Consider the following 14,133-nt stretch of genomic DNA (forward strand, 5'->3'; position numbering starts at 1 on the left):
ATCCATAATGGCAAGGAAGCTCCCATCCATCAAGAAGGTCTGAGCCTGTCCCTCCAACAAAGGCGCACAATAACGCAGATTTTATTAGCAGGCAGCACAGCCTACAAAGCAAGAGCCCAGTGCCTGCCAAACATTGTGTGTGTCGGAGACGGATCGTGGGAAAGAATGATCACGGAAAACCAGCTTGGATTCTTGGTGCATTTTTCCGGCCCATCTCTGGACAGGGATGTATATGACACGAGGTTTCCACTAAATCAGTAATAACAACTGGTGGTAATAAGCAGAGCAGGAGCAATAACATTGCCTGATGCCACAGCTTAGAGAACAAGTACCGCTGTCCCGAAATGTTTTTGTCTGCAAATGTTCCCCTGTACCGACCACCTGCAACCAATTAAAAGTCCTGAAAGATTTGCCGTTGCTGTCCCGCGTATAATAGCGCCCCTTCAGTCTGTTCCGTCTTTGTTAATCCTGCCGGCGTTACTTGGTAAAAAGAGCTCATGGCTCATATAAACAATTGACACGCTCGTACTAAACGGTCATATTCTTTCAGGTGGTGTGGTGGTTCAGGTGGGGAGCTGTGTCAGCGTGCGTAGTCTGCAAAGGAACAAGCAATAGGTTTATTCCATGCTCTTAAGAGAAGAGAGAAAACACTTTCTCTTTTCAGCAGGGAATAAACCTGTTACATATTCTTTTCTGTATCGTCAGTCACGCTGCGGTACAGGCTGTGTCAGCCAGGTTGGCTTGAATCAGGGCGGGCTCAGGTGTCGCTTCCCGGCCCTTCGGCTGAGATGAGGCGGGGCACCCGGCGCGGGGCGGCGGCCTCAGGCTCGGCGGTAACCGTGTGGCTCTCTGTCTCCCGGGCAGGATGAAAGCCGCGAGCAAGAGCAAGGAGTCGGTGCGGTCAGAGGGCGAGAAGGACACCGCCAAGTGCCAGCCAGCCGTGCCGTCGCTGGACTTCGGGCTGGACGACCCGGCCACGCTGCCGATGGACCCTGCGCTGGAGTGCCACAGCCCGCCCCCCGACTACAACTACGTGGTCCGTTACTCAACCCCGCCGGTCTAGGGGCCCCGTCCCCCCCCCCCCCATGCGCCCTGCCTCTCGCCCCCCTCCCCCCTCGTCACAGACCGCCGGGCTCCCGGGACAGCTCCCGCGGCCCGCCGGCCTGCAGGGCAGGCTCGGAGCGCGACCCGCATCTCGTACGGCCTGCCGAACAGATCAAAGAGCGCCGCCCTCAGCAGCGGCTCAGACAGATGATGCTCACGCAGCGAGACTCGATGCCCATTAATTCATCCGTTCGCACAGAGAGACAGGCTCAGGGCACTCGTGTGAAGAACAAGGGGTATTTACTGTGAACACGCAGGAGCTGAAGACACTCCTGGTAATGTACTTAATCGCCTCTCACACTACAGGAAAGCCCAGCGGCGCTTCCTTCAGCAGTGTCTGCCATGAGGGTGGGATCTCATAGTGCCAGTAATGAGGAAAGTTCTTACAGCCTTTCTGAAATAGGAAAAGGAAGCCAGATTTATATATATATATTCGTGCTCTTCCTCATTCCGTATATGTATATTTTTATAAATTGGAACTGGAAATGTTTTATTATTCGTATTGCTGTATCTTGGCTCAACATTGACGGAAGAAAATGGTGAGAGTTTTTAAAATATTAAAAGTAATATTTCATAAACTGAAAGAATTTGAAGAGAACAGAAACAAGCTTGGTCTGACTAAAGCTGTTTGTGTTTCATTAAACCTCCCCGCAGGTCAGGCCCCAGAGCAACGCAGTTTAGAAAACAGGGTAATGAACACCACATTACTGATAGCAAAAGGAAATAACTTCACCGACCCCTGATTTTTCACTATTAACGAATCCTTTCACACTGCCTTTGTAATAAAACAGATCATATTGCTAATAACACTGAGAAAAATCCTCTGTGGCCAACTAACAGAAATTGCACAACTATATCCTGAAAAACATTTCATGGCACTGTCTGTTTTTGTTTAAATGACTCTCTTTGAACAAAAATACAGAAGTCTGAAAGGGTTTTTTATATATACATAGTGTACAACAAACACCAAACCCTTCAGGGTAATATATAGATTAGATTCACAAAATATTCAGAAATAACTGTACAACATGCTCAGGGAGCTCCATTTCACTTATAGTCCAGTTAGGTCAAACACTGAGTTTTTCTTTGTTTCACAATTACACTGGTCCCCCAAAAAATGAAAGGTTTTGTACTCTCTCAGGAAGCAACTGTGATAGTGCACCACTCTTCAGGAAGTATCAGTGTTGGTTTAAAATTAAAATCAAAGAAAGGAACATCCAAGACAAAGGATTGTGCCAGTACTTAGCACATAAGCACTGTTATAAACAAGAGAAGACAGTCCTCTTTGTGCTTGTATGTTGATGACAGTATTTGTTGTGGAAAAGAAATTTCAACACTCATGCACAGGAATCCACATTAAATTGTGCAAATCAAGTTGAACCTTTTGTCTTTCCATTCTGCCTCCAGTTAGTCAAAACAAAACTAAATGTTTTTATTGGTGAGATCTGACAGTGGGCGTGTAAGAGAGCAATACTTATGGGGGGGAAAAGAGATTTGGTGTCAGCTGCATCAGCACATGTTTTTTTTGTAAATACTAACAATTGTCTCTACTTCTTATTGAAAAGAAAAACCTTTTATACCACATATGCTGTTGTACACTTTCAGGAGCATCTATTTAAAGATATAGATTTTCTACTGTTTGTGCATACGAGAATGTTTATAATTAAGGAGCTTCTGTCACAGGTCCACTTCTCTTTCAACAACAATGTCAGTAACGCTTGCAGGGCAGGCTAGGATTCTGTGTGTCTGTGAATGTGCTGGTCACAAAACCAAATCTTCCAACACAACAGAGTATCCCCGGCTTTCGGATATGACATTTTTTAGCCATGTAAAAGACTAAAAGGTTTCTGTCAGGAGAAACCAAGATGACACTATCATTGCCTTTAGAGCAACCAGGAAGGCCACTCCTCTCCCTGAACAAGACCCCAGTGACCGTGTGCAGTACGTAGGAATAACCCGCTCTCCGAGCGCCTAGCTGCAGTTATACCAGGTCATCTTTCCTCAGCACAGCTGCCAGTGGCCAGCACTGTCAATGTTCACCACCAGCCAAGACGTGCCAGTAAAACTTTGTGTTTGGGTCCAGACGAGACGTGGTACCTGAGAAGTAGCTTACTGCCAAGTGTTATCTGTATAAACTCGGAGTGTTGTTTTTGGGGGGTTGTATGAGAAGCATATGCACTGATAATTTTGTCTGTCTTCCATATTGTAGCTGCGTTTATACAAATGTATTTTTTATTAACCAACCCAAAATAAAAAATAAAGATCTATATATTTATACACCAGCACTGGCTGTGGCTCCCTTGGTTTGCTGCACAAACACAGAAATGCTCTTTTACTTTCAGAAAAGTCTGATTTTTTAATAAACTCCCGAAGAAGTGTGTCCGTCTCAGAATCGCCCTGTTATACCACCTCTTTGTAAATTTATTACTCCATGAAAGCTAATCGGAATCAAGCAATACAGAACTGAAGGACAGCATGAGCTCCTCCCTCCTTGAAACGGCAGAGCCGAACTGAAGGGCGCCTGGGACATGGGCCAGCAGTCGTGAGCAGTGTGCCAGGTTGTGGGGTACAGCAGTGAACGTCAGTGTGTCTTGTGACCCCTCCCAGCTGCCTGGACGCTGTCAGATCCGTTTCCTTCTCAACCAAGTCTCAGCAGCCCGTGTGTCATCGAGACGCAGAGCCCCACCTCTGCAGGGGGCACAGGAAGACAGTGAGTCACTCGTCTGGGCCTCCTCGGGCGGTTCGGTGCCAGCAGACTGCGGGCCCCGACCTCTCTGGCCTTGCCTGTCAGCGTCGCACTCGGGCTGGATCTCTGTCACCAACACCGGACCATCCCGAAGCACTGCACCGCGAGAGCACATCCATCGCCACAACAAGGAGAACGGGAAAATGCCGGCGATCTTCGGTGTCTGTGCCTGTCGATGTCCACCGCTTCCAGGAACGTGGACAGTGGATAAACAGCGAAAGGATGTTGGGGGTCGGGTCCATTATCTTTCAACATCTTCCTGCTGCAAGAAGGGGAAGAACACACTTTTCCACACAAGCACGAGCCGAACACACGAAACCAAATTTGAGGCACAGAGCACATCTGCGTCCACCGCGATCCTGCCTGTAAACCTGACCAGAGGGACGGAAGAGCTCCCCCAGCCCACTTTTTCCTCCTTCAGGATCGCTGCCCTGCGGGAGCTGGTCTGCTCCAGCGGAGACAGGCCACCTGCTGCGAGCCGCTGAGAGTGACGTGACTTATGCCAGTGCTGATGTTTCGCAGCAGAGGCCTTTGCACTGGGATGCTGGGGTTTCTCTTCCCCTCCATGGATGACTCATTTTGAAAATCCAGCTTAAAAAAAATTAAATACCTCGAAACACAGAGATCAAAGTGCTCGTCCAAAGTGAGGGCAGTCCCCTGGATACCAGCTCAGGTCATGTAGCAGATTATAGAGCCCCATTATAAATCATTTATTAAGTATGTCCTGTTACAATCCCCCATACTTCCTTCAGACCACATGACAGTGTTTGTCACTGTAATTAGCAAGCGGGGTGCTGGGGGGTCTCAAACCGAGTTCCGCTCGGATATAATTAACGAAGCCGACGGTAGTTCTGTTTTTGTTTCTGTCCTGAAACAATTGGAGGTCTGTATATCCCTAATTCCCACTTCCACGACCCCTTCCCAAGAAAAACAAAGGCCCGGGAAGGAGGAGGCTTTACTAATGGCTTCAACAGAGGCGACACGTAGCGGGCCCTGTGAAATCCTGCCAAAACCACAGTTCAGCAGTCAGAAGCGCAGCTTCACATACTGTCACACGTTAATTGGCTGTTACTATAACGGTCAGGCCACGCCCTGCCTAGTGCTAAACGTGCGCTCCGGCCACGGCCGCACAGTGCGGGGGATGTGTTTCCTGAGGACAGCGCCGCGAGGGCGGAGGAGGGCTTCCTCAGCCTCATCTGCTCTCCTACCTGCGAGCCCAACAACAGACAGGATATCGCTTCTCCATGAGGAGGTGAGACCAGCTCTCTTGTCCCCCCGGCTCTTAAGGACAAGAGGAAGTTCTGAAGGCTCAACCACAGCCGTTGCAGCTAAAAAAAGAGCCTGGAAACGGAGCAGAGGACACAGTGCCGATGCGAAGAATGGGAAGAAGCGCGTCAATACAAACAGTGGAGGACAGAGGAAAAACTTGTCAGAAAGCTTAACTGAACATTATTCTACTTGCCTTCAAGCAACACCATCATTTGCGTTTTCTGTTGTATTATGTTCTGTCCCCTGAGCATCCCGTGTAAAAACAACAGGACAACAGCAGGGCATGGCCGGCCAAAGCAGTTCTGTGCCAGGATGACCTTTGACTCGTCCCTTGTGTGAAAGGATGACCTTTAACCTACCTCCATGTGCCAGGATGACCTTTGTCCTGCGCATGAACTTGAAGCCAGTGTCCATAAGCAGATGTATTAGTCTATCATGGTGTGTAAAGGAGTGTAAACGCACCTGGAAGAGCAGGAATTAAGACGCTTCAGTCGAACATTCCCTTTGCCTCACAGTCTGAAAAAAGGGAATTTTAGCATGGTCCTTCCTCACTTTAGAAAACGCATGTGCATTGAAACTCTATCTTTATTTATTTGTCTGCACACAAACTCAAACTAGACCTCGGTTTAACCGGACTTCACAGAAGGCACCCACCTCTGCACACCTCCTGCAGGCCCGGGTCCTGCGGGTGCAGTCCCTGCACGCGTACCCACCCCCTGCAAAGGAAGGCCAGCTCTGTCTGCGCACAGCTGCACTATGAGACGTTTCCAGCAGACCCCGAGACACTGGCAGCAATCGGCTTTCTACTGCACACGTCAGAGCTCATGAGCAGACTGGAGGGTGTCGCAAGGTCTGTCTTCAGCACTACAAACATATGCTCGTGTATACAAATAGCGGGGCTGTGCTAGGGGCTGAGACTGGCTGTCATCTGTACGTGCTACAGCACATAAGCAGAACATAATGTCCCCCTAGCTTCATTCTCATTGCGCTTTTCAGTGGTTGTCTGCCGGTTCATAACAGTATGGTATTTCTATGGCAGAAGTTATTTTCAAGTTTTCATTGAAAAGTTTATAATGTCACCTACTAGTTGGCCACCATCTAGAAAATGAGATCAAGTTATTTCTCGTTTATATAAAGGGTAAACTAATAAACTCCTCTTCTATTTACAAATAATCACATGCCCATGTCAATTCACAGGAAGCATATTATTTTAAACAAGTCCAAGTAGGTACTGTAGCTCAGTCAGCATGCAATGGCTGTAAAAGAACAGGTCAAGGATCGTTCCATGGTGAAAGGGACAGAAAGAGACACAACTGTTCAGCTGTGGAGCCTTCTACAGGTGTGACACTTGAAGAAGGCTCTGCAGCATAACTCGTGTCTCTTTTCTTTCTCTGGCAACATGGAATAAACCTTTATCTGATCCTCATTTTAAAAAAGTGTTTAAAAACTCATTCAGAAGGCACTCAAGACAACAAAAGAATATCACACATTCATTGTGATATGTGTCCAATTACAAGACCATAGTGCTGTGAGAGGTTACAGACAAGAGGAGCCCTTCAAACCCTCTTAATCACTCAGTAGTCAGTAGCTAATTGATCTTCGGATCTCATCCAGGTGTTTCTTGAAAGAACCCAGGGTATGAGCTTCAGCAGTATGGCTGGAAAACGATACCAACTCATATCTGTGAAACTGCTGTCCTGACTTCTTACAACAAACATCTGGACGAGATGCTTGGATCAGTCAGCTTCTAGACTCTGAAGTATTTCCCATACAGGGAAGATGGGCACTGTGACCGCCTCCCCTCTGTTGTCTTTCTGATGTCCTTATTCTTCCATTGTGGACTGTCTTACCCATAATATTTGTCTACATTGTTTGCTTTACTGTTACTGTGCCTATAAGGCTATTTTGTCTCTACTGTTCTGTGTAGGTGATTTGCATTTTAAAACCATTTATATATGAGAGATTGTCTCACATTAACTGCAACTCTTTGAAATAATCGGGAAGAGAAATACAGACAAAACATAGTGTGAATATTGCGCAACATTTCTGCGAATGGAATTAGCACTATCCCGATGGCATTCTTAAATTAAAAGCTAGTTTTGCATGCACTCCATTTTTCCACTGATCTGTATTTTCCTAAGTTTCTCTTAAAATGAAAATTGAACTGAGTCCTTAGCTGCTTCCTAATTAAAAACACATGAATGAAAAATGGAGTGAAATTTGTTAATTAGTATATCCATCTGAGCATTCATGCTTTTTCAAAATATTTGAAAAGCATTCTGAACTTTTGAGGTGCCATCCTGCTCTGTGCTGGTTACCCCAGCACTGCGTGGAGCTCTGTCTGTGTAGCAGCCAAGTATTTCAAACTGATTAATAGAGTCCTGATGAACAGACAATCCACATCACAGACACCACCTCCTCCAGCACCACACTACAGCCTTCTGATACAGTCAGCACCTTTTTACCCAGCTAAGAATTTGTTCTCTTTTGGCAGCAGAAGGTTTACTAAATGCTCATGCTGGGTTTCAAAGGTGCGTGTGATTGAAAGTGTAAAGCCGTCGTAAGGGCCAGAGTCTCACGGAGACCCTGATGACCAAAAAAAAAGAACGAAGACAATCGAAACGCATGTTTAGCATTTCACAGAAAAAAATAGGCACTTTCAGGGTGAAAAGAATCTATTTCTATTTCATCCATTCTTTCGAACTGCAGGAAACGCATTTCCAGAAAAGCCATCAGTCTCATCAGAAAATATGAACACTGCAATATTGGAGAACGCCCGCGTGTCTTCATGTGGGCCGCCCTCTGCTGGGACTTCACAAGGCACTGAAACTTGGTGTCGTCCGGAGCCGTGTTCAGTGTTCTCCCACACCTTAATTTATCTGTCTGCTCTTTTCCGGATTTTCACTTTATTACCAAGAAGATTAAAAGTAGCTTTTTACACAATCGAGGGCAACACTGGCGCCTTGCCGTTACTACAGAAGGTGACTAAACAGGCGAACCGCAGAGGTCATCCAGGAAACACACAGGAACTGTATGACAAAATAAGAGTTTCACAGGGGTCAGCGCTGGTGCCCTGGGTTCAGCTCCAGACCTGGGCTGCTGTCTGTGTGGAGTCTGTATGCTCTGCCTGTGTTCGCATAGGTGTCCTCTGGGTGCTCTGGTTTCCTCCAGACTCTGGTCGCCCCGCGACCCGGACTTGAATGAAGAAGTTAGAAAATGGACGGAGGGCTGTATTACGACAGAGCATGAATGTAAAGAATATCGCCTTGGCGGCGTCCTTATATATCTCTAGCGCAAGCAGCAGCTCTGAGAGCTCACAGTCCGAATGAGGAGAAGCACTGCGGTTAACAAACAGGCCAGGGGTCACAATTCCAGGGGGCTCGATGATCTTCATTCACAAACGACAAACGACTTGCGGATGTCGGTTTCTGAGAGTTCAGCGAGCGAGTTCCCAGAACAACACTCCCTCCTGCCCAGTGGCAATGCCCCGGCTCCGACAGCACAGCAGGAAGCGCTGACCGGCCTGCCCTGTCTGGCTGCCGGCCTCAGGATAAAGCCCGTCTCCTGCCACTCCTCACCCGACAGCGCTGCCCAGGCGCTCCGGCCGAGCTCAGCAGGGCGGTCCCGCTCCGGGACCGTGGCGTAAGAAAGCCTCTTTAAAGAAGCAGCCGCACCTGGCGAGCCGGGGTCTGGTACTGGTACACCAGCACTGTCGGGGCCGAAACTGTTTCAGGTCAGCAAGAACTGAGCGGGAATGAAAATCTACAGACACGCTGGGCCTCCGTGACCACAGTCGGACAGTTAAGACACTAAACTCTTTGTTCTGTCACCTCGTTATAACTTTGATCCATACCAACAGGTCATACCGCAAGGTGTGGGAGGTGGGAGTTTGGGATTGGAAGTCCGTCCTTTTTTAAAAAACAAAATAAACCGATCTGCTGTCACATAGAAATAGCTACTTGGTGTAAAAAAAATGATCAAGATAATTGTACAAATTCTCCATGCCGGCATGTCAGAGAAAATGCCATCAGATCTAATAGCCCCTTTGTGTACTTTCTGAATGTTATGCACGACAAATTAAATTTATTATACAGCGCCTCCAAAGCCCAGACTACATCATTTTAACTCGTACGTATGCTGCGATAACCCCGCATGACTCAGACTGCTGGTTTGCGCAGCGCGCAAGGGACCCGGTGCAGTTCGATTGTAAACAGCGCTTCCGCCTCTCAGGACACCCTTGTCCTCCTGCCGGTTCGAACAGCCGTCTGCTCGCTCGCTGCACCTTCGGAGACAGAAACCTTGGTATCGATTCTCAGGCGGACAACCCTTCCTGTTATCCCTGCCGAAGAAAGAAACAAAACGCGCTCTGAACCCAGAGCAGACCTCCGAGCTTCCTGTTTTTACTGAAGAAGTATGTGAAGACGTCAGCCCCGAGAAAGGGGCTGATCTCCATGTTCAGGTCCATCGGCTGGCAGGGAACAATACCTCTATAAATATCCATCTAGGTCACATAATGTCTCACTGCGGTCAGTCCCTGCTGTGGGGGCGCTGGGGTCGCCCCGTACACACTGCTGTCCCCTCTCTGCTCTCCCCAATCACGTAGCTCAACCCAAACACCTGCATCGGATTTAAGGTGAATATTTCCAGGGCTGTCCCCGCACCTTGGGGTGGTGTTTGAGTAACAGCGCCCCCTCCAGTTGCTCCACCCCCTTTCTTATACAGACCTTTTTTTTTAATTGCTGCTGTTAAATATTCTAAATTAAAAAATTAAAGATAAAATAATAATAATAATAAGGATCCCTTCTATTTATATAGCGTTTTTTTTTATTTCAAAGGATCATGGACTTTCACTCAAAGTGAAAGCGCAGCTGATTCCAGAAAGTGAGAAATCGCCTGACCTACTGAGTTCAAGGCGAAGCTTGGTTTGAGACCCGACCGTGCGAGACCAGAGTCACTCTTACGAAAAAGTGTCGCGATATCTTTAATAGCCAAGACGTCGGGGCCTCATTTAAGGCCTTTCCAGAGGGTTGCACTTCCTACGACAGGATGTCACGACACTCGGACACTGCTGCGCAAAGGCCAGACCCAGAGGTTAGAGCGCCACCTACTGGTCTCCAGCTCTTCCTACAGCAGCGGTGTGGGTTTTCCAGCTCGGGTCAGGCCCCGCCTTGCTCAGCGCCAGTGATGTCGCAGCTCGGACACGGGTAACCTCTCTCTTCGCACAGCTTTGGGCTGTGTTGTCGGCTCCGCTTGCAGACACACACGACCCCCGACTCTTCTCTGGTTCCCTTCATTGTTCTCCGCGGACTCGGGTGTACGAGCCCCTCTACCACCACCCCCGCCCCGTCTTCTTCCTGACCCCAGCCCTTCCTTCGCTGTCGCTCCTCGTCTGCTCTCCCCCGACAGCCCCTTTGAACAGAGGCCGGGAAGGAGCCGGGCCGCCGGCGGACGCTCTCCCGACGTGCCGGGCTGCTAGGCCGGGCTGGAGCGACATCAAACATACTTCTTGCACACGCCAAAGAGGGCGAACTTCCTAGTTTGGACCAACAAGAACTTAAACAACAAAAAAAAGCTTCACTTGCTGTGTGCATAAACAAACCGGTATGCCATTTTCATGAGCTTCTGTTTTGCCCGGGGACGTTTCTGATTGAAGATTTAAACGGCCGCTGTGTCTCGTGTGTTTTTGAGGCCCCTAGCGCCGTTGAAGGGACCTCGACGCTGTTGATGGCAAATAAACCTTGTCTTTCTGTCACCTGTTCATGAGTGCATTGTAAGCACAGCGTGTGAAAGTGTGTTTTAAACAAGGTGGCGTCTGGCAGAGTGTTCTCCTGAGGTAACTGGCCCGTTTTTGCATCACTGGTCACTGAAGGATGGTGACGATCTGTTCTTCACATCCAGCAAACCAGCTCCAGAGTCATTCTTTCCCCAGGGACAGGTCTCATGTTGGATAGACTCTGTATATCGATTCAGATTATTACTCGGAGGCGGTTAGAAGAGATGCCGAAGTTAATAACTGACTGAATACGTTTTTCGTATTTAAACAATGCTGTTGTCTGCAACGGTGGGGATCCGGACATTTCGTTGATTTTACTATACTGAGGAGAAATCGAGCTGTGAAAATCATAGTTTTCCCCTCAGCTTGAAACGCTTGTCGCGTGTGAGGTGGCTGACTGATATTTTGGCGAAAGTCTTTGTAAAAATATTCCTTCTAGAAATAGGTTAATTTAAAAATAAACACAATATAACTAACGAACGTTTACGATCATTGAAAAACGTTTTAAAACGTTTTAAAAGTAGGGCATGGGTATGATTACTTAAATTCCCTACATGTATATTCCCTTTACAAGAAAAAAATATAGATATTTTGTCTATAAAATCCGATGAAACACTTCCTATTCAGATTCTGCTATAAGAGTGTCTTGTCGAATAAGATGCATTAAAATCTAGGAGAGGACATCCTCGCACTGTCCCGCTGAGCAGCGAGCACAAGTCCGCGGCTGGCATTGCTCGGGTAAACCGCGCCCTCTGGTGGACAGAAGGGAGTCGTGCTAATGGTGCGTCATTTTCACCGCTACAAACAGCGGGCGTAAATCACAAGGTCTAAACGTGTAAAAACCTACCCGGTTTATAAATCACTTTCCACGTGGCAGCAGTTTCATTTCAAGCTGATGTCTATATGTGTCTGTTCTCCGATTAATAAAATTCTAACCCGTTTCAATAAATCGGAAAGCAAGAAGTAATACCTTTATGTTATGAAAAGACAATTACAGACACTTTCCTTCACTTGATCCTGAGTGCATTCGTGCATGTGTGGTTGACTTTATACTTTTCGTGCTTGACCTCTTCTTTGGTTGCGTCTCTGGCAGGTGGAGCCTCTGTTGTTTCTGGCGTCATTTCTTACTGCTGAAGCTCGAAGAAAAAGGATGCGGACAGATTGCTCACTAAGATATTTCAATACGATCGTTTCAGATAGAAAAAAGCGCCAGGGGGATACTTCTCGCGATCCACAGACCCAGTAAATCATATATCGTATGTACCTGAACCTTCGTGTCTTCTTGCATCCGATTTCTGAAGAGGTGAAGCGCTCGATTTCCGCAAGAGGGCAGCAGAAGACCGTTATGCAAAGGAAGAGGGTCCCACTTTCCAGATTTAGGATGTTTAACCTAACTCTGCCGGTAGAGGGCAGCCGCACTTCAGCTTTATTCGCTCATCAGAAGACATCAGCATCTGTAGCCTTACTCCTGTTTGATTACCCGACAGTCACTAATTAAAGACTTTCCTACGTAACCAGCTGCAAAAAACACAAATAGTCTTTTTTTTTTCCAAAAGTGGATATCAGACTCATAACAGCAGGAGAATAAGACCCTAATATTCTATCATCTCAGCGTTTTCTACCTTGGAATTAGCAGTGCTGCTGAACTGGGTTCAGTTGTGGACTGGGGGTGCTGTCTGTGTGGAGTTTTTATGTTCTCCCTGTGCTCCAGGTGCTCCAAGGACACCCTGGTGGGTTAATTGTCTTCTGGAAGAAGTGGGCCTGGTGCAAGTGTGTGTGTCTGTGTGCCCTGTGACGGACTGACATCCCAACCAGGCTGTATCCTGACTTGTTTCTGTTGCTTGCTCCAGATCCCCTGCATCCTTGAATTGGATAAAGCAGTTAGGAAATGAATGTATGGATGAACCTGGAATTGTAAAATATCATTAGTATTGTAAATCAATCAATTGTGAGACTAAAGAAAAGTTCAAATTTCTATTTCAGTAAAGTCCTGATAATATATAAATATATATATATAATGTAAAAATAAAACACTGTGAAATTATTCATAATACACACTTAACGCACTTAACGTACTTAAGGAAATGACTTTGGCAGTAATGTTCCTCCTTCAGAGCGTGCTGGTAAAATCATCACTTTACTGCATAGAGTTTAAAATATCTTGGCCTGTCCAGTGAAGCTTGGAAATACCATGAAAAACAATAATCCTAACACACTACACATCACGGCTTTATGATCTCAGCGCCGGTCTTTACTGACAGCCTGCCTGAAGTGACGTTACAGATTCCGAATGTCTGCTGTTGTGCTCGTCGCAGCTAAGGTGAGCACTGCAGACTGATCTGGTCACCTGACTGGTGTCGAGCAGACCTGACTGCACACACTGGGCTCAGGTAGTTGTGAACACTTAGGTTGTGGGGGGGGAGGGGGGTGAAGAGGAATAAAAGAAAAAGTTGACAAGAAAGTGTCAAGGGTTAATGTAGAAACCTGTAGCCAGATTCCCCGCCATCGACTAGCTCTTAAAACAATGTGCTCAGTGCATGTCTCAAAATATTGATTGAGTCACCCAGGTGGGGCTGCACACTGGTGGTGGTGGAGGGGATCCCCATTACCTGTAAAGCGCTTTGAGTAGTGTTGAGAAAAGCGCTATATAAGTGTAAGCAATTATTAATTATTATTATTATTAATTGATTTTTGACAGCTTATGTTGTACCTGCTAGCTCTAATGGGAGCCCATTAAAACAACGGACAGACCCAAAACACTGGGAACGTGGGAATGCTTCTGCTGTGGAGGCCGGTGTCACTCTGCAGCCTGGCTGACCGAACAGGGCAGCCTGGGGCAGCCGGGGCAGCTTGGGGCAGCCTGGGGCAGTCTGGGGCAGCCTGTGTGTCTATCACCCTGCCCGTGGCCACTTGCCTCTGGAAGATTTGATGCACAGCGCTCCTGTTTAGGTGGAGATGTACATCTTACGATTGAAAAGTAAATTTGGCCCACACCGTTCTGAATGCCCAACGTGTATATCCTCGGTTTTTCTTACTTTTATTTTTGGGCATTTATCATTCCATCCTACTTTAAAAAAAAAAAACTTAAGAAACAACATGGCTAGAAAGGTACAGTTGATTCTGTCTTACCTGAACCAAAACATTCACCTGATAGGTTTTAGGAATAGCTTCGGAATAACAACTAATATAGCACACGTGGGAGAGGAAAACTCAAAGTGTGTACTGACTGCATAGGCCACAA

General features: G+C 47.1%; 1 protein-coding gene across 1 annotated transcript in view; it reads left to right on the forward strand.

The window, feature by feature from the left end:
* The window catches only part of kdrl (kinase insert domain receptor like), a 60,628-nt gene extending 57,242 nt beyond the window's left edge, over positions 1-3,386 (forward strand). The window contains exon 30 of the mRNA XM_069193759.1: positions 865-3,386. Coding sequence (XP_069049860.1) covers positions 865-1,063 — 199 coding nt within the window. The 3' untranslated portion in view covers positions 1,064-3,386. The remainder of the gene's footprint in view (positions 1-864) is intronic.
* The last annotated feature ends 10,747 nt before the right edge of the window (positions 3,387-14,133 follow it).

Source organism: Lepisosteus oculatus, chromosome 8, assembly GCF_040954835.1.
Source record: "Lepisosteus oculatus isolate fLepOcu1 chromosome 8, fLepOcu1.hap2, whole genome shotgun sequence".
Lineage (NCBI taxonomy): Eukaryota > Metazoa > Chordata > Actinopteri > Semionotiformes > Lepisosteidae > Lepisosteus > Lepisosteus oculatus.